Source organism: Gadus macrocephalus, chromosome 6 (genome assembly GCF_031168955.1).
Source record: "Gadus macrocephalus chromosome 6, ASM3116895v1".
NCBI lineage: Eukaryota > Metazoa > Chordata > Actinopteri > Gadiformes > Gadidae > Gadus > Gadus macrocephalus.
Genome location: NC_082387.1, coordinates 24,737,878 through 24,756,789, shown reverse-complemented (window position 1 = coordinate 24,756,789; position 18,912 = coordinate 24,737,878). Strand labels below are relative to the sequence as shown.

At 40.8% G+C, this 18,912-nt stretch overlaps 4 protein-coding genes across 6 annotated transcripts in view; 3 read left to right on the top strand and 1 right to left on the bottom strand.

Moving 5' to 3' along the window:
• The window catches only part of LOC132458850 (sialic acid-binding Ig-like lectin 5), a 37,511-nt gene extending 30,203 nt beyond the window's left edge, over positions 1-7,308 (top strand). The window contains exons 8-11 of one of the 2 annotated variants that reach the window (XM_060053185.1): positions 5,244-5,546; positions 5,727-5,799; positions 6,530-6,611; positions 6,694-7,308. In XM_060053185.1, coding sequence (XP_059909168.1) covers positions 5,244-5,546; positions 5,727-5,799; positions 6,530-6,611; positions 6,694-6,768 — 533 coding nt within the window. In that variant the 3' untranslated portion in view covers positions 6,769-7,308. The remainder of the gene's footprint in view (positions 1-5,243; positions 5,547-5,726; positions 5,800-6,529; positions 6,612-6,693) is intronic. The other variant, XM_060053188.1, reaches the window with a different exon arrangement.
• Positions 1,074-4,063, top strand: LOC132458895 (sialic acid-binding Ig-like lectin 14). Its single transcript, XM_060053281.1, has 5 exons — positions 1,074-1,645; positions 2,080-2,139; positions 2,624-2,953; positions 3,073-3,366; positions 3,638-4,063. The coding sequence occupies exons 2-5, from the start codon at positions 2,094-2,096 to the stop codon at positions 3,931-3,933; spliced, it is 966 nt and encodes a 321-aa protein (XP_059909264.1). The 5' UTR covers positions 1,074-1,645; positions 2,080-2,093; the 3' UTR covers positions 3,934-4,063.
• Positions 7,309-9,604: 2,296 nt separating the features above from the next.
• LOC132459595 (sialic acid-binding Ig-like lectin 14) lies at positions 9,605-16,562 on the top strand. Its single transcript, XM_060054242.1, has 10 exons — positions 9,605-10,127; positions 10,562-10,621; positions 11,129-11,449; positions 11,584-11,877; positions 13,154-13,417; positions 13,782-14,084; positions 15,199-15,271; positions 15,501-15,582; positions 16,257-16,352; positions 16,413-16,562. The coding sequence occupies exons 2-10, from the start codon at positions 10,576-10,578 to the stop codon at positions 16,560-16,562; spliced, it is 1,629 nt and encodes a 542-aa protein (XP_059910225.1). The 5' UTR covers positions 9,605-10,127; positions 10,562-10,575.
• An 851-nt stretch (positions 16,563-17,413) lies between these two features.
• vsig10l (V-set and immunoglobulin domain containing 10 like) overlaps positions 17,414-18,912 on the bottom strand; it is an 11,676-nt gene continuing 10,177 nt past the window's right edge. For both annotated transcript variants that reach the window (XM_060053177.1, XM_060053179.1), the window contains 3 exons: positions 18,750-18,787; positions 18,231-18,281; positions 17,414-18,152 (listed from right to left, as the gene is read on the bottom strand). In XM_060053177.1, the coding sequence (XP_059909160.1) occupies positions 18,078-18,152; positions 18,231-18,281; positions 18,750-18,787 (164 nt within the window). In that variant the 3' untranslated portion in view covers positions 17,414-18,077. The remainder of the gene's footprint in view (positions 18,153-18,230; positions 18,282-18,749; positions 18,788-18,912) is intronic.

The window sequence follows — 18,912 nt, the reverse complement described above, 5'->3', positions numbered from 1 at the left end:
CTTAAAACTTATCCTTCTTTTGCTTTGCACTTGAGTCACCCTAGCTTTCTATGTATCATACCGTGAACTTGCCATGTTCATTATCACAGTTGGGCAATAAACCGTATTTTTAACACCACCTCCGTGCACATTCTCTGTCTGGAGGAGCCCAAAATAAGTCACCTAGGTGGAGTGGGGCAGTCACCTAGGTGGAGTATAACATGGACATTTGCTACAGGCAGTATAAACAGAGCAGTATCGACAGTATTAACAGATTAGTATCAACAGTACTAACAGAGCAGTATCAACAGTATTAACAGAGCAGTATTAACAGAGCAGTATCAACAGTATTAACAGAGCAGTATTAACAGTATTAACAGAGCAGTATCAACAGTATTAACAGAGCAGTATTAACAGTATTAACAGAGCAGTATTAACAGAGCAGTATCAACAGTATTAACAGAGCAGTATCAACAGTATTAACAGAGCAGTATTAACAGTACTAACAGTTGTGCCGACCCTGCGGCTCGAGGAGACTGGGGGCGGGTCCCCTGCTCATGTGTTGGAGGTCGTGGGAGGAGCCAGTGGCTCATTACGGAGAGGTGGAAGCACCTGTGTCATGTGATCTCAGAAGCTGCCATTTTGAATGACGCCGTCTCCAAGCCCTCGACCCCAGTGCACTCGCTTTCCGTTGTGCAGGCTGCTCAACTTCCCGTTTTTGTTCCATTACCCTGCTTTGTGGACTCTACACCACTACATAACATATATCCATCATCCACTTACTGTGTTACTGATGCTGCTGATCTACACATGTCATTACTTCAATTTAGTGGTCGTCCTTCATTCAATTATGTTAAGTTTACTCTTTCAATCATCACCCTCTCCAATAGTTTATTACGGCCTAGAGCCGGGTCTAAACACAGTATTAACAGAACAGTATCAACAGTATTAACAAAGAACAGTATCAAAAGTATCAACAGAACAGTATCAACAGTGTCAACAGTATCAACAACAGTATTAACATTATTAACAAAGAACAGTATCAACAGTATTAACAAAGAACATTATCAAAAGTATTAACAAAGAACATCAACAGTATTAACAGAACAGTATCAACAGTATTAACAGTATTAACAAAGAACATTATCAACAGTATCAACAGTGAGAAGAATTAACAGAGAACTGTATCAACGAGATTAACAGAACAGTATCAACATTGTTAACAGAGAACAGTATCATCAGAGAACCGCATGAACGGTGTTAACATTATTAACAAAATGAATAGAAGTCAGTATCAACAGTATTACCAGTGAACAGTGTGAACGGCTTTAACAGTGTTTACAATAGTAACAGTATTAAAAGAGATCAGTATCAATAGTATTAATAGAGAACAGTATTAGCTGCATTAACAGCGTTAACATTATTAACAGTAGTAGCAATTAACAGTATTAAGAGGATTTACTAATCAGTTGATTATGGTTTTATTGAACCTTTAATCTCTAACTATATATTCTTCCTGTGTGTTGGCTCAGCTCTAGGTTATGTCTCTGCTCGTGTACATTTTAATGAGTTCCTCATTCACTCACCTCACCAAGGCGTAGAGAGAAAGATGAAGTAAAGCTTTTACTCTTCAGGAACTTCATATCAAGTCCTTCACCTCTATCACGTAAGTCAACTCTATGTCTGGTTGATAGAACAAAGGAACATAACTACTGTTTACATGTATCGATATATCTAATTTTTTGTTTTATTCAAGCAATAACTGTTTTAGTTAATGTAAGGGTGTTATCTTTTGTTTTCTTGTTTATATCTCTGTCTAAACTTGAGTTGAACATGTCCAAATGTTATCTTTAAAGGTAACACATCACATGTGCATGGTTATTATCATTGTTCTTTTTTGAATATTGGCATTATATGATGGAAAATTAGTTTAATTAGTCATGGTAAAAGTGGTAGATATACTGGTATTTTGAAATAGACATTTCTATAGGATTGAACAATGTCTTACTATTATTAGTGTGGTAATGAATACCTTAAGGGTAGTACGAAATTAAGTGTAATATAGAAGTTAATGTGATTTTTGTATTTCTCCTGATAAAGTTCTGGAGGAGAACATGACTGGATCCTGGAGACTATTTCTGCTCTGTAGTCTCCTGCAAGGTAAACATCTCAACCCTCTCAGTTGATACCTGAAGTGGGTCCTATCTTAATACCTGTAGCACTGAAGTGCCCTCTGTAGTCTCTGTTTTTACCCTCTGTAGTACTCTAATAATACCTGTAGTACTTGCTCTGTTAATACCTATATGACTCTCATAATAGCTGTAGTACTCTATGTAGTCCTCTCTTAATACCTGTAGTACCCTCTGTAGTCCTCTGTTAATTAATACCTGGAGTATTCACTGTAATCCTCTGTTAATATCAGTAGTACTCTGCTAATACTTCTTAATTACTCAGTGTTTACTATAAAACGTAAGATTTTGAAACTAATTAGAAGAATACCATCCAAATCAAACATAATAATGATAATAATAGCTATAATACATATATATATATAATACTATAATATAAATATATATATAAAAATATCTTGTCATAGTTTGTGCATCGATTGAGCCTTTGGATTTGTCAACCTCTTGTTTTATAGGTGCTGGGTGCACTGGAAAATTTGAGGCACTAATTCCAGCGAGTTTGACGACACTCAGTGGATCCTGTGTTACCGTTCCTTGTTCCTTCACCTTGGAGGACAAGTATAAAGACATGCTACAGCCTGGATGTGGAAAATTGTGGAAAAAAATAATTAAGGATCAACCTTTAAGTTCTGCAACATTCAGGGGGGACCTTACAGCATACGACTGTACTACAACATTCAATAACGTACATGAAGACAAGGTTCAATATTATTTTAGAATTGACTGTGATGGAAGTGGTTTAAAATATAATTTTGATACAAACCCAGTGACCATCAGGATCAAGGGTGAGTGTAATGTGTGTCCGTCTGAAAAAAACATGTATCACAAGTCCTATTGGTCTCACTGTGGTTCAGATTATGCTTGGGTCTCCATAGTAACCGCTCTAAATTGGTTTGGTACCCAGGGCTCCCTGATGCACCTCGTTTGACCCCCCCCAAGGAGCCGGTGGTGGAGGGGACTCCTGTGGAGCTGGGGTGCTCTGCCCCGTCCTACTGTGACACCCACCCCCCCACTGTGACGTGGACCACCGCCCTGGGGCTCAGCACCCAGCTCCAGCAGGGCGATACCGTGACCTCCACTCTGACCTTCAACGCCTCCCTCCTCCACCATGGAAACAATGTCTCCTGCACTGCGGCCTACTACATACCATCTGGGAACAAAACTATGACGTCTACAAGATACCAACTCAGTATCTCATGTGAGTCAATGTACTACCTTTTCAATGAAGAGTACATTTTATTATTTGGTTACTTTTTTATATTGATCTTCTCTGTAAATATATCTTTTTTTAATTGATCTTAGAAGACAAAGCAGTGGGTTGATAAACAACAACTTTTGACGCTCCTCCTGTTTTTCATTTAATTTACTTTATTTTATTGTATTCAGAACAGTTTTGTTAAATTCACAACATCTGACCAACATGACGGCGGAGCTGAGGGCTAGGCTCTGATTGGTGGGTTCTCTCTCAGTTGCCCCCAGGAACACCTCTGCTGTCGGCAGCCCGTGTCTTCCAGGCAGAGAGGGAGGCTGCCTGAACCTGACCTGCTCCAGTCATGCTAACCCTGCTGTCAGCGAGGTCACCTGGTACCGAATACACAGAGAACAGATCCTTAAGATCGGGACTGGATCTTCTCTGTCCATCAAGCTGTGGAACGCCAATTACGTTTTCTTCTGTGAGGCCAGGAATGAAATTGGCAGAGAAAAGTCTAATGTCTTCGTGATCGACATTCAAGGTAAGTTTATTCGAAACAGGAAACCACCCTGAGCTTGGTGATGTACCTAAAGGTTTCCTCGATCTAAGCCAGAAGGCAAAGCAGTGTGTTGATCAATAATTCAAAGTAAGATTGACTCAAAACCATTGAGCAAATGTAAGGTTATTTTATTTTAACCTAAATATGTTTCTTATGTACTCATTTCAGTTTTGTTCTGCTTTTATGTTCACTTTGACTGCTTATTGTGAGATCAACATTCAAAGTTAGATTGACTAAAAACAGAAACAAGTCTGTGTTCAGTGACATAGTGATGGGCAGGCAACCACCACGTTTTATCTTTTATTTTCCTATTGATAGCTGTATCTAAACCTCTCAAGGATTGAGCATGTCCAATTAAATTCTCATGAGCAGGTTTATTAGATATTTTTTTCTATTATAATGGTATTATATGTTTGAAAATGAATTAAATAGTCATGGTAGCATTGGTAGATTTACTTGTATTTTGATACAGACATTTCTATAGCAGTTTACAGTGTCTTACTATAATAAGTGTAGTACTGAATACCTTAAGTGTAGTAGGATATTCAGGGGAGTACAGCAAATAATGTCCTCTATAGATTTAATGATGAGATGCTGATATTTTTGTATTTCTCCTGATGTAGTTTTTTTAAACTCACAAAAACTGAGCAAAATGACAGTGGAGCTCAGGGCTCTGATTGGTGGGTTCTCTCTCAGATGCCCCCAGGAACACCTCTGCTGTCGGCACCCCGTGTCTTCCAGCCAGAGAGGGAGGCTGCCTGAACCTGACCTGCTCCAGTCATGCTAACCCTGCTGTCAGCGAGGTCACCTGGTACCGAATACACGGAGAACACATCCTTAAGATCGGGAGTGGATCTCCTCTGTCCATCCAGCTGTCGAACTCCAGTAACGTTTTCTTCTGTGAGGTCCGGAATGTCTTTGGCACAGAAAAGTCTAATGTCTACAAGATCGACATTCAAAGTAAGTTGATTCAAAACAGGAAACAATCCTGAGCTTGTATCTAAATGTTTCCTTGATCTAACACGGAAGACAAAGCAGTGTGTTGATCAGTAATTGAAAGTAAGATTGACTCAAATCCATTGAGCAAATGTTTTTTTCAAACCTGATTACGTTTCTTATCTATTCATTTCAGTTTTTGCTCTGCTTTTCTGTTCACTCTGACAGCTTATTGTAAGGTCGACATTCAAAGTAAGATTGACTCAAAACCAGGAACAACCCTGAGTTTGGTGATGTAGTGATAACAATGTTTTTTGTTAAACAGGAAGTAAGATGACTTCTCCAAATTCTCTCTTGATGTTGTGTTCCCTCTTCCCTGTGTTCACAGCTCCTCCCAGGATCCTGCCCGCTTCAAGCTGCAGCAGAATTGCAGCCTGGGTGCGATGTTCCTGCGACAGCGTGGGCAGACCATCACCGTCTCTGGAGTGGCGGTTGGATGGGAAACTGGTGTTGGGTTCTGAAGACGTGTCTGTTAGCCAGGTCAACCTGGAGAACGCCACGTTGAGGAGCTCCCTCACAATGAGGGCCCCTGCTGGTCCGACAGCCTTGACCTGCCACAGCTCCAACGCTGCCGGGAACACCAGCCAGGAGCTTCCTGTCCCCCACCTGGATACACAGCCAAACCTGACAGGTCTGTCCTCAGGGAGATAAAGCACAACCAATGCACATGTATCAATGCACGACCAGCTGTGAGTCTGAAGAGCCTCGGGGTCTTTAAAAATGTATTGACGTGTTCAATCACAGCCAATCACAAAACCATGAACAAAACCTCCTGACAACACATTCTAAATCCTGATCTTTAATGTTCCAGACTTGGTGCTGTGCATTGTCAAATCTGCTGTGATGTTCGTGGGCTTAGTGTGTGTGGTCGTCTGTATTACAAGGTAAGTCCACTTTAAGTCGTACAGATTCACTGTGTTTAGAAATTCACAACTTTCTCTGTTGAATTCAGATAGATGTCATTTAGCAGCAGAAGACTACAAGCAGACTGAGGACATGGGGGACTGAACCCCAGGGGCGCAGTTGAGCGTTGACAGTGTAGAGTGTAACGACGGTTTCCAACTCCACCTCAAGTACAAGTTACGTACACTTATTTATTATGCCCTGCTGTCCAATAAGATACGGCAAGATATATGCATCTCATTTGCAAAATATCGATAAATATCATTTTTATCGAATGAGGGCGGTTTAAAGAAAACTATGAAGGGATTCAGCAGGATTACCAGTGCTGCCAGGTGCTCGTCACTTCCTGTAGCTTCACTGCTGGAGCTTCTGCTCTCAAAAGGTTGATCACACATCAGTTGTGTGGGACAAATCAAATTATTTACAATAACCCGTGGATTGTTATCTATGTAGCAGCGAATCAGAAATAGACAGAGATTCTAATTTTACTGCATTGAGCTCAGTCCACCCCGTGCATTATACACTGTCTAGTCCGTCCCCCTGGTGCTCATTATTTTTCCGGTTGTATTCCGGTCAACAGGAGTGGGACAGCGCTCTCTCTATGACAGCTCTGCCAGAACCTTTCAACTGGTTTCCAAACCCCCTGACCAATAGACCATCCCACCCCCTCTGATATATAGTTTGCTCTACTGTGTATTCTTTTGATTTCAGAACTCGTAGAGTGGGTGAGGAGACGCGGTCCTTTAACGCTGCCACTGTGACGCGAGCCCCCCCAGACGAGGAGGAGTCCCAGGTAACGTGGATACAAGCTCCACACTGACCTCTGGGATATTTGTGGAGCTCTGTTGTGTTTGAAGAACCATTCTGTGTCTCAGGTCATCTTCGGAAGTGAGGAGGACGACTACGTTAACAGCGGGATGCAGATGAACCCGGTTGGGCCGAGAGAGTAGCCTGTTGGACCGAGAGAGGAGGCTGTTCTGAGAGCCGGTTCCCCAGTCTCAACGCACCGTGATGCAGCCTCCTCCCGGCGGATAGGCCCTGCAGGCTCCCACCCAGGACGACCGGTCTCTAGGGAGCTCACTGAAGATACTCAGTAAACAGTTCATGATGACCAAGAATTTCCTCCAGGTAGAAATTTTAAAAATTTTGTATAAAACTTTTTTTTAATAAGTTGATAACCATCGTTGTCAGTGGCAGCCTGCACTATACGCTGAATATGCAGTTGTGTGGACCAGCTAAGCCAGTTCACAAAAGTTAATTAATTCTCTAATTCAAGATCCATTCGGAGGGGTTATGTTGCCCTCTGGTGGTGATTTGCATTCACAGCCCAGGTAGAGAAGGCTTGTAGTTGTCCGTAGTGAATTTTAACGCAATATATAGTGTTTCTTACATTGTGTAAAACATGACAGCAAATCTATTGAAATTAATAAATGTATTAATTGTAATTCCAGCCTTTTGGCCAAATAAACATTGGTCAAGTTTCTACAAGGTTTTATAGCAATGTCTAATGTTGATGTGTAGCCATCTCTTTTAAACAATTGCAGTCTTCAGTTGTTGTTTTTTAAGTCACAGTTTTGAGCTCAAGGCAAGGAGCGGCCCCCAAAAAAAGTCTCGCCTGGGGGCCCCTACTGCCTAGAGCCAACACTGACAAGTAGCATACCTTGGGCCCCATGGTACCAACCAGTCTTCCTGGTCAGTATTAACCAAAAGCAGTATTTGCAGTATCAAGAGAGAACAATATAAACAGTGTTATCAGATGACCGTATAATCAGTAAGCATTTTCAGGAGGGAACAGTGTAAACTGGGGGAGTCTGATGGGACTCTGGGGCTGGGTGAGGCTGCACACCTGTTGCACATTGAGTAATCAGTGTGCACAGGTTAAACCAGCCGTCTGCACGCACTCGGGGAGATCTCGTGGATGGCAGCGGAGCACCCTTTGTCACGATGTCAGACTTTTGTTATAGACCACAGTTTTTTCCATCTAATTATGTCTCTTGTTAAGCAGACTCACCTGCCCCATGTTAATTAGTCATGTGATTTGTTCAGCCATTTTGTCTCGCAGTATTTAAGCCTGATCTTTCCACTCTGTCTCTGTTGAGTCTTCACTGAACCCCCGTGAGTTAACCTTAGTCTTGAACAGTATTTGCTGATTGCCTTCTTGTACTTTGACCCTGGACTGTTTTTCTACTCTGAGTTTGGGATTACCCTGTTGATTTGTTCGCTCTTTCTGGATTGACCTTGTTGCCAACCTTTGCCTGTCTGTTTACCCTGCCTTTTGGATTACCCCTTGGATTTACTGTCAATGTGCTTTGCCTTTTTTGGATTCTGGGACTGAGTTTTTGTGTTTTTTGCTTTTTTCGTATTTTTGGAATGAGTTTGTTTTTGGATCTTCTGAGCTTTATTGGAACTTTATTTTTCTGAGGAATAAATACCTTAAAACTTTCTTTGCACTTGAGTCACCCTAGTTTTCTGTGTACCATACCGTGACACCCTTGACATGTTCATTCTCACATTTTTCAATAAACCATATTTTTAACACCACATCTGCACATCCTCTGTCTGGAGGAGCCCAAAATAAGTCACCTAGGTGGAGTGGGGCAGCGTCCTAGGTGGTATAACATGGACATTTACTACAGGCAGTATAAACAGAGCATTATCAACAGTATTAAGAGATTAGTATCAACAGTATTAACAGGGCAGTATTAACAGTATTCACGGAGCAGTATTAACAGAGCAGTATTAACAGTATTAACAGAGCAGTATCAACAGTATTAACAGAGCAGTATCAACAGTATTAACAGAGCAGTATTAACAGTATTAACAGAGCAGTATTAACAGTATTCACGGAGCAGTATTAACAGAGCAGTATTAACAGTACTAACAGAGCAGTATTAACAGTACTAACAGAGCAGTATCAACAGTATTAACAGAGCAGTATTAACAGTATTAGCAGTATTAACAGAGCAGTATTAACAGTATTAGCAGTATTAACAGAGCAGTATTAACAGTATTAACAGAGCAGTATTAACAGCGCAGTATTAATAGTACTAACAGAGCAGTATTAACAGTACTAACAGAGCAGTATTAACAGAGCAGTATCAACAGTATTAACAGAGCAGTATTAACAGTATTAACAGAGCAGTATTAACAGTATTAACAGAGCAGTATTAGCAGTACTAACAGAGCAGTATTAACAGTATTAACAGAGCAGTATTAACAGTATTAACAGAGCAGTATCAACAGTATTAACAGAGCAGTATTAACAGTATTAACAGAGCAGTATTAACAGTATTAACAGAGCAGTATTAACAGTACTAACAGTTGTGCCGACCCCGTGGCTCGAGGAGACTGGGGGCGGGTCCCCTGCTCATGTGTTGGAGGTCGTGGGAGGAGCCAGTGGCTCATTACGGAGAGGTGGAAGCACCTGTGTCATGTGATCTCAGAAGCTGCCATTTTGAATGACGCAGTCTTCAAGCCCTCGACCCCAGTGCACTCGCTTTCCGTTGTGCAGGCTGCTCAACTTCCCGTTTCTGTTCCATTACCCTGCTTTGTGGACTCTACACCACTACATAACATATATCCATCATCCACTTACTGTGTTACTGATGCTGCTGATCTACACATGTCATTACTTAAATTTAGCGGTCGTCCTTCATTCAATTATGTTAGGTTTACTCTTTCAATCATCAACTCTGCAATAGTTTGATACGGCCTAGAGCCGTGTCTATACACAGTATTAACAGAACAGTATCAACTGTATTAACAGAACAGTATCAACAGAGAACAGTATCAACAGTATCAACAGTGAGAAGAATTAACAGAGAACTGTATCAACGAGATTAACAGAACAGTATCAACAGTGTTAACAGAGAACAGTATCATCAGAGAAGCGCATGAACGGTGTTAATATTATTAACAAAATGAATAGAAGTCAGTATCAACAGTATTACCAGTGAACAGTGTGAACGGCTTTAACAGTGTTTACAATAGTAACAGTATTAAAAGAGACCAGTATCAATAGTATTAATAGAGAACAGTATTAGCTGCATTAACAGCGTTAACATTATTAACACTAGTAGCAATTAACAGTATTAAGAGCATTTACTGATCAGTTGATTATGGTTTTGTTGAACCTTTAATCTCTAACTATATATTCTTCCTGTATGTTGGCTCAGCTCTAGGTTATGTCTCTGCTCGTGTACATTTTAATAAGTTCCTCATTCACTCACCTCACCAAGGCGTAGAGAGAAAGATGAAGTAAAGCTTTTACTCTTCAGGAACTTCATATCAAGTCCTTCACCTCTATCACGTAAGTCAACTCTATGTCTGGTTGATAGAACAAAGGAACATAATTAATGATTACATGTATTGATATATATAATTTTTTGTTTTATTCAAGCAATAACTGTTTTAGTTAATGTAAGGGTGTTATCTTTTGTTTTCTTGTTTATATCTCTGTCTAAACTTGAGTTGAACATGTTCAAATGTTATCTTTAAAGGTAACACATCACATGTGCATGATTATTATCATTGTTCTTTTTTGAATATTGGAATTATATGATGGAAAATTAGTTTAATTAGTCATGGTAAAAGTGGTAGGTATACTGGTATTTTGAAATAGACATTTCTATAGGATTTAACAATGTCTTACTATTATTAGTGTGGTAATGAATACCTTAAGGGTAGTACGATGTTAAGTGTAATACAGAAGTTAGAGTGATTTTTGTATTTCTCCTGATGAAGTTCTGGAGGAGAACATGACTGGATCCTGGAGACTATTCCTGCTCTGTAGTCTCCTGCAAGGTAATCATCTCAACCCTCTCAGTTGATACCTGTAGTGGGTACTATCTTAATACCTGTAGCACTGAAGTTCTCTCTGTAGTCTCTGTTTTTACCCTCTGTAGTACTCTAATAATACCTGTAGTACTTGCTCTGTTAATACCTATATGACTCTCATAATAGCTGTAGTACTCTAGTATGTAGTCCTCTGTTAATACCTATAGTACTCTCTTAATACCTGTAGTTCCCTCTGTAGTCCTCTGTTAATTAATACCTGGAGTATTCACTGTAATCCTCTGTTAATACCAGTAGTACTCTGCTAATACTTCTTAATTACTCAGTGTTTACTATAAAACGTACGATTTTGAAACTAATTAGAAGAATACCATCCAAATCAAACATAATAATGATAATAATAGCTATAATACATATATATATATAATACTATAATATAAATATATATATAAAAATATTTTGTCTTAGTTTGTGCATCGATTGAGCCTTTGGATTTGTCAACCTCTTGTTTTGAAGGTGCTGGGTGCATTGGAAAATTTGAGGTCCTAATGCAGGCGAGGGTGACGACACTCAGTGGATCCTGTGTTACCGTTCCTTGTTCCTTCACCGTGGAGGACGGGTATAAAGACAAGCTACTTCCTGAATGTATACCAACATGGCGAAAAGATAAAATAACTTTCAGTACTACAACATTCAAGGGAAATCTAACAGCGTACAACTGTACTACAACATTCAATGATGTACTTGAAGACAATGGTCAATATGATTTAAGAATTGACTGTGGAAATCCATTAAAATATAATTTTGAAAAAAAAACAGTGACCATCCAGATCAAGGGTAAGTTCAATGTGGGTCTGTCTGAAAAAAACATGTCTCTAAGTCCTATTGGTCTTACTGTGGTTCAGATGATGCTGAATGCTGGTAATGCTTGGGTCTCCATAGTAACCGCTCTAAATTGGTTTGGTACCCAGGGCTCCCTGATGCACCTCGTTTGACCACCCCCAAGGAGCCGGTGGTGGAGGGGACTCCTGTGGAGCTGGGGTGCTCTGCCCCGTCCTACTGTGACACCCACCCCCCCACTGTGACGTGGACCCCCGCCCTGGGGCCCAGCACCCAGCTCCAGCAGGACGATACCGTGACCTCCACTCTGACCTTCAACGCCTCCCACCTCCACCATGGAAACAATGTCTCCTGCACTGCGGCCTACTACATACCATCTGGGAACAAAACTGTGACGTCTACGAGATACCAACTCAGTATCTCAGGTGAGTCAATGTACTACCTTTTCAATGAAAAGTACATTTTATTATTTGTATAATTTTTATATTGATCTTCTCTGTAAATATACCTCAAAGCTTCTTTGAATTTCTCTGTAAATACACCTTTTTTCCCTTGATCTTAGAAGACAAAGCAGTGGGTTGATAAACAACAACTTTTGATGCTTCTCCTGTTTTTCATTTCATTTACTTTATTTTATTGTATCCAGAACAGTTTTGTTAAATTCACAACATCTGCCCAACATGACGGCGGAGCTGAGGGCTAGGCTCTGATTGGTGGGTTCTCTCTCAGTTGCCCCCAGGAACACCTCTGCTGTCGGCAGCCCGTGTCTTCCAGGCAGAGAGGGAGGCTGCCTGAACCTGACCTGCTCCAGTCATGCTAACCCTGATGTCAGCGAGGTCACCTGGTACCGAATACACGGAGAACACATCCTTAAGATCGGGAATGGATCTTCTCTGTCCATCCAGCTGTGGAACGCCAATTACGTTTTCTTCTGTGAGGCCAGGAATGAAATTGGCAGAGAAAAGTCTAATGTCTTCGTGATCGACATTCAAGGTAAGTTTATTCAAAACAGGAAACCACCCTGAGCTTGGTGATGTACCTAAAGGTTTCCTCGATCTAAGACAGAAGGCAAAGCAGTGTGTTGATCAATAATTCAAAGTAAGATTGACTCAAAACCATTGAGCAAATGTAAGGTTATTTTATTTTAACCTAAATATGTTTCTTATGTACTCATTTCAGTTTTGTTCTGCTTTTATGTTCACTTTGACTGCTTATTGTGGGATCAACATTCAAAGTTAGATTGACTAAAAACAGAAACAAGTCTGTGTTCAGTGACGTAGTGATGGGCAGACAACCACCATATTTTATCTTGTATTTTCCTATTGATAGCTGTATCTAAACCTCTCAAGGATTGAGCATGTCCAATTAAATTCTCATGAGCAGGTTTATTAGATATTTTTTTCTATTATGGTATTATATGTTTGAAAATGAGTTTAATAGTCATGGTAGAATTGGTAGATTTACTTGTATTTTGAAACAGACATTTCTATAGCAGTTTACAGTGTCTTACTATAATAAGTGTAGTACTGAATACCTTAAGTGTAGTAGGATATTTAGGGGACTACAGCAGATAATGTCCTCTTTAGATTTAATGATGAGATGCAGATATTTTTGTATTTCTCCTGATAATCTCCTGACAAAAACTGACCAAAATGACAGTGGAGCTCAGGGCTAGGCTCTGATTGGTGGGTTCTCTCTCAGATGCCCCCAGGAACACCTCTGCTGTCGGCAGCCTGTGTCTTCCAGCCAGAGAGGGAGGCTGCCTGAACCTGACCTGCTCCAGTCATGCTAACCCTGCTGTCAGCGAGGTCACCTGGTACCGAATACACGGAGAACACATCCTTAAGATCGGGAGTGGATCTTCTCTGTCCATCCAGCTGTCGAACTCCAGTAACGTTTTCTTCTGTGAGGTCCGGAATGTCTTTGGCACAGAAATGTCTAATGTCTACAAGATCGACATTCAAAGTAAGTTGATTCAAAACAGGAAACAATCCTGAGCTTGTATCTAAATGTTTCCTTGATCTAAGACGGAAGACAAAGCAGTGTGTGGATCAATAATTGAAAGTAAGATTGACTCAAATCCATTGAGCAAATGTTTTTTTCAAACCTGATTACGTTTCTTATCTATTCATTTCAGTTTTTGCTCTGCTTTTCTGTTCACTCTGACAGCTTATTGTAAGGTCGACATTCAAAGTAAGATTAACTCAAAACCAGGAACAGCCCTGAGTTTGGTGATGTAGTGATAACGATATTTTTTGTTAAACAGGAAGTAAGATGACTTCTCCAAATTCTCTCTTCTTGTTGTCTTCCCCCTTCCCTGTGTTCACAGCTCCTCCCAGGATCCTGCCCTCTTCAGGCTGCAGCAGAATTGCAGCCTGGGTGCGATGTTCCTGCGACAGCGTGGGCAGACCATCACCGTCTCTGGAGTGGCGGTTGGATGGGAAACTGGTGTCGGGTTCTGAAGACGTGTCTGTTAGCCAGGTCAACCTGGAGAACCCCACGTTGAGGAGCTCCCTCACAATGAGGGCCCCTGCTGGTCCGACAGCCTTGACCTGCCACAGCTCCAACGCTGCCGGGAACACCAGCCAGGAGCTTCCTGTCCCCCACCTGGATACACAGCCAACCCTGACAGGTCTGTCCTCAGGGAGATAAAGGGACCCTAAATAAATAAATTAAAATATTACTAACAAAGTAATTTAAATGGTCATACAAACAAGAAAAATGACTAAAAGTAGAATTGATTAAGTAATAATGACAAGCAAGATTAATTAGGAGATATTTGAAAGAAGAAACAACGCTCAAGTTTGGAGACGCTGTATTGAGAGGAACAGTAATACAACGAGTTACAGTAGTCTAAGCAGGAAGAGATGAGAGCGTTGATAACAGTGCCAAGATTTGAACTGAATAAAAACAATCTATTTTATAGATAATGCGACGTTGCAGAAACACAATTCAAAGACTGATATCATCTTGTGGTTAAAGATGTTAGCAAAGATGACACCAACATTTCTGCAGTGGGGTATGATGCAACAGGATACCATGATGAGAAGTGCTCTCTGGCCTGCCCCTATGGTAATGGCTTCCAATTGATCCGAGTTTAGAGGAAGAAAGTTTTTAACTATTTAAAATATTCTGTGTTGTATTTTGACCAGTTGTGTTGCATTTTATTGTAGTCAAACAAGAAATTGGTCTAGCAGTAGTCTGCATATCAATAGAAACGGATGTACTGCGGTAAAATATATATGGATAATAAAAAAGGGCCAAGGACTGAGCCTTGAGGCATTCCATAATTAATGGAAGGTGGAGGATTTAAAGTAACCAATGGCCACGCAAAAGTCCCAAATAGAAAGGACAACATAAGGATAAAATAGAAAACAAATCTGAGGCTGCACCTGATAAGCCAACCCAATGCCTAAGACGTTCAAAAAAATCACATGGTCTACTGTTTCAAAAGCAGCAGTAAGATCTAAAGCAAAAAAACTGTTGTTAAGCCGTGTCAGAAAAAAGAGTGACTTGTGCATCATAGATCATGGTTCATGAAAATGAGGTAATAAACAAAATAACGGATGGGTAGATCAACTCCCAGGTCACCTCCCTGATGTACTGCCCCAATTGGTAGGTTGGTAAGAAATTCCCTTTTGTGATTTCTTGTTTAATGGCTTTCGACGTCTAATAAGCTCAAGGGATTCTTAATATGCATTGATTGGTCAAATCACAAATTCCTGATGCCACCTTTTCACACTCAGACCAACTGCCCTGGATAGCTGCTACAGCAGTGCTAGCCGCGGGTCTGCTGTTTGCAACAGCGTTTGCCGTGAGGTACGTGGACTGCTGGCCATTGTTCGTACGAGCGTCCATTTCTTCACTGATTTTTTAATTATTCTCATTATTGAATAATTAGCTTACAGTCACACCGAGTTCATAATCTGAATTGAAACCACTTTCCCTGTCTGGCAGTGGGATCAATTCAGCTAATCACGATGTCAATCAAAGTGGTCAGCTTCTTCTTCTCCATCCTCTTCTTCTTCTTCCCCTGTTAACATTCCAGAGCTTGGAAGATGGCCAAACAAACAAGACTTGGCAGTGATGCTCTACTCAACAAAGCTCCACCCAACCAAGGGAACTCCCAGGTAACCCTTCCCTTATTTATACCCAGGATACCCTATCTGAAAACAATCTGTAGCCGGCTAACCCTAACACTATCTTTACCAAGGTAACCCTAACCTTATCTGTAAACAGGTTACCCTAAACCAACCCTATGTTCACCCAGATAATCCTAACCCCATCTCTTTCCCACGGTCACCCTAACCTTATCTGTAAACAGGTTACCCTAACCCTATTTTTACCAAGGTAACCCTAACCTTATCTGTAAATGGGTTACCCTAACCCGACACTATGTTTATCCAGGTAACCCTAACCCTATCTCTGTCCCAAGGTCACCCTGATCTTAACCGTTTTTAACCCGGGAAACCAGGGTGTGAGTTACATGTGAGGCAGTAGGAGTTGAGCTCCCATAAGTCTTAGCTCCCATGAAATAAGTCAAATGTGAAGTGTGTCTTTGTGTGTGTGTGTGTGTGTGTGTGTGTGTGTGTGTGTGTGTGTGTGTGTGTGTGTGTGTGTGTGTGTGTGTGTGTGTGTGTGTGTGTGTGTGTGTGTGTGTGTGTGTGTGAGGGAGCAAATGTGAGATCCCTGAGGTTCTTTTGACATCCCAATCAGTAAATCTATGTATATATATATATATATATATATATATATATATATATATATATATATATATATATATATGTGTATATATCTCACTCAGGTGTTCTTCAGAAGTGGGGAGGACATCTATGCTAACATTGATACACTGATGAACACGGTCGGACCAAGAGAGGAGCCTGTTGGAGCAGGAGAAGATGTTGGACTGGGAGAAGGGGCTGTTGGACTGGGAGGAGGGGCTGTTGGACTGGGAGGAGAGGCTGTTGGACTGGGAGAAGGGGCTGTTGGACTGGGAGAAGGGGCTGTTGGACTGGGAGGAGGGGCTGCAGCAGACAGGCAGGTGGCGGACTGTGATGTCCTGTACGCAACAGTGAACTGGAAGAAGAAGTCCAAGAAAAAAGAGATCTGAGCTCCTGGGACAGAGACCCGCTGGGGCCCCAAGTGGGGGTGGATGAGGGATGAGCTAAGGGTCCGAAGGGATGAGTTAAGGGCTACATTGATGGGTAAAGGCTAGAGGGATGAGTTAAGGGCTACATTGATGGGTCAAGGCTAGAGGGATGAGTTAAGGGCTACATTGATGGGTAAAGGCTAGAGGGATGAGTTAAGGGCTACATTGATGGGTAAAGGCTAGAGGGATGAGCTAAGGGCTACATTGATGGGTAAAGGCTAGAGGGATGAGCTAAGGGCTACATTGATGGGTAAAGGCTAGAGGGATGAGTTAAGGGCTACATTGATGGGTAAAGGCTAGAGGGATGAGTTAAGGGCTACATTGATGAGTAATGGCTAGAGGGATGAGTTAGGGGCTACAGGGATGAGGTAATGCTAGAGGGATGAGCAAACAACTGAGTAAGGGGCTAGACCAGATGTCCAGTAAGCCAGAGGATAAAAATCCCACAGGTTGTAAATATGTTATTTTTTTATGGGATAAGAATTATTATTGTTATTATATAGTTGGTTTTACTTTTAAAATAGGATTATTATTGACAAACCAGTCATTAGTCATACTGTGTATTTCTGATATTTTGTTTACTATTTGTTTACCGTATTTGTATTGAATAATACAAAATACTACCATCTTGTTGTGTCTTGTGTCTTATTTTCAACCAAAGACAACATTTTCAAAATGGATGGCAATAAAAAACACTTCATACAAGTTATATTCCATCATCGGGACGTGATGCTATGACGTGAAGCAAAAGCAGAAGTGAAGTCTTGACAGTTTAGGTTTAACTTTGAGACCTCAATGATGTAAAACCAAAATAGAAATAGGAAACATTTATTCAAGCAACAGGTTCATGTGAAGAGATAGTGTGCTTAAAATATGACGGCTAAAGAGCATGGGCAGCAGCCAACATTTCGTGAGTAGAGGAAGTTAGAACAAGTCAGAATGAGATTAAATCCATCACATTATCCCTTCAACAAGTCTAATGCACTTTTGTGTAAAACAAATTAAATGATGAACAGAGGAAATTAATCCTTTAGACATTTATTAGTGTAAGCAGGTAATATGTTAACAATTTCAATTCGAACTAAACATAAGGTGTGAAATAATTTAGACATTGTACCACATTTAAAGTGGATGGATTACTTATTATTTAGGGAACCGATCATGTGGGACAGTTAAAAGTAAGTGCACTAAAAATGTAAGATGTTTCTGTTCACAACCAAATGAAAAATGTTCTAAAACCCGATTGTTAAAATTGTTCACCTTATTCATTATTCAATAAATAGTTGTTCTGCTGTAATTGTAGAACTATATATTCATAATAAAACAGATTATAAATAATAATTAGTATGACGAAATTTAACTGGATGGTCTCAAACAATAGTCACACACAGACACACACACACACACACACACACACACACACACACACACACACACACACACACACACACACATTTATAAAATCGTTTTGCTTCTTTAAACAGTTGTTGCAGTTCTGACAGGAGGAGGCGGGACAAACTTTGGGACGGCCAATGACAGTTCAGATGGAGCCTAAATGAGAAAGATGTTAGTGACATCACAGCGTAGGTTGACAGGAAGCTGTGAGGATGTGATGATGTGACTGCTCACATGGAGTTTGTTGTAGTCTGGCAGAGCGGAATCAGGCTGGCTTGCTACTGCCTACAAGAATAGAGAACAAGTAAATTCCTTACCTTAACTCTGAAACCAAAACCTGATACCTCACCTTAAATTCAATCCTAAAATTAACCCTGATCATAAAACCAAACCCTGATATAAAAAACAAACCCTATAACCTAGCCCCAACGGGAAAGCCTCATCATGAAACGAAAAACCAAAGGAAACCGTAAAACTAAAACTCTAATCCTTAAAATTATTGGTCAAAGAAAGCACTAATCCCAAAACCTAAAGCCTTAAATGAACCTAAAAGGAAACCCGATCCTATCAAATTGTTACCCTTTATTCCCTATGCCTACATCCCCACTGCCACTGTGTGTGTGTGTGTGTGTGTGTGTGTGTGTGTGTGTGTGTGTGTGTGTGTGTGTGTGTGTGTGTGTGTGTGTGTGTGTGTGTGTGTGTGTGTGTGTGTGTGTGTGTGTGCGTGTGTGTGTGTGTGTGTGTGTTTCTGACCTTCTCAACAGCCCGAGACACAGGATATCTGGGTTGTCCTGAGAGAGAGAGAGAGAGAGAGAGAGAGAGAGAGAGAGAGAGAGAGAGAGAGAGAGAGAGAGAGAGGTAAAATGTCAGATGGACAGCAAGAGTCTCCATGTTGGAAGGTGAGTAAAGAGGAGCA

Excerpts from the sequence above, each read along its gene's own strand:
- LOC132458895 (XM_060053281.1), top strand. The coding sequence starts at position 2,094 with ATGACTGGATCCTGGAGACTATTTCTGCTCTGTAGTCTCCTGCAAG. Across the intron at positions 2,140-2,623 it reads GCTCTGTAGTCTCCTGCAAG|GTGCTGGGTGCACTGGAAAA; the intron begins GTAAACATCTCA and ends CTTGTTTTATAG. Across the intron at positions 3,367-3,637 it reads ATACCAACTCAGTATCTCAT|TTGCCCCCAGGAACACCTCT; the intron begins GTGAGTCAATGT and ends GTTCTCTCTCAG.
- LOC132459595 (XM_060054242.1), top strand. The coding sequence starts at position 10,576 with ATGACTGGATCCTGGAGACTATTCCTGCTCTGTAGTCTCCTGCAAG. Across the intron at positions 10,622-11,128 it reads GCTCTGTAGTCTCCTGCAAG|GTGCTGGGTGCATTGGAAAA; the intron begins GTAATCATCTCA and ends CTTGTTTTGAAG. Across the intron at positions 13,418-13,781 it reads CTACAAGATCGACATTCAAA|CTCCTCCCAGGATCCTGCCC; the intron begins GTAAGTTGATTC and ends CTGTGTTCACAG.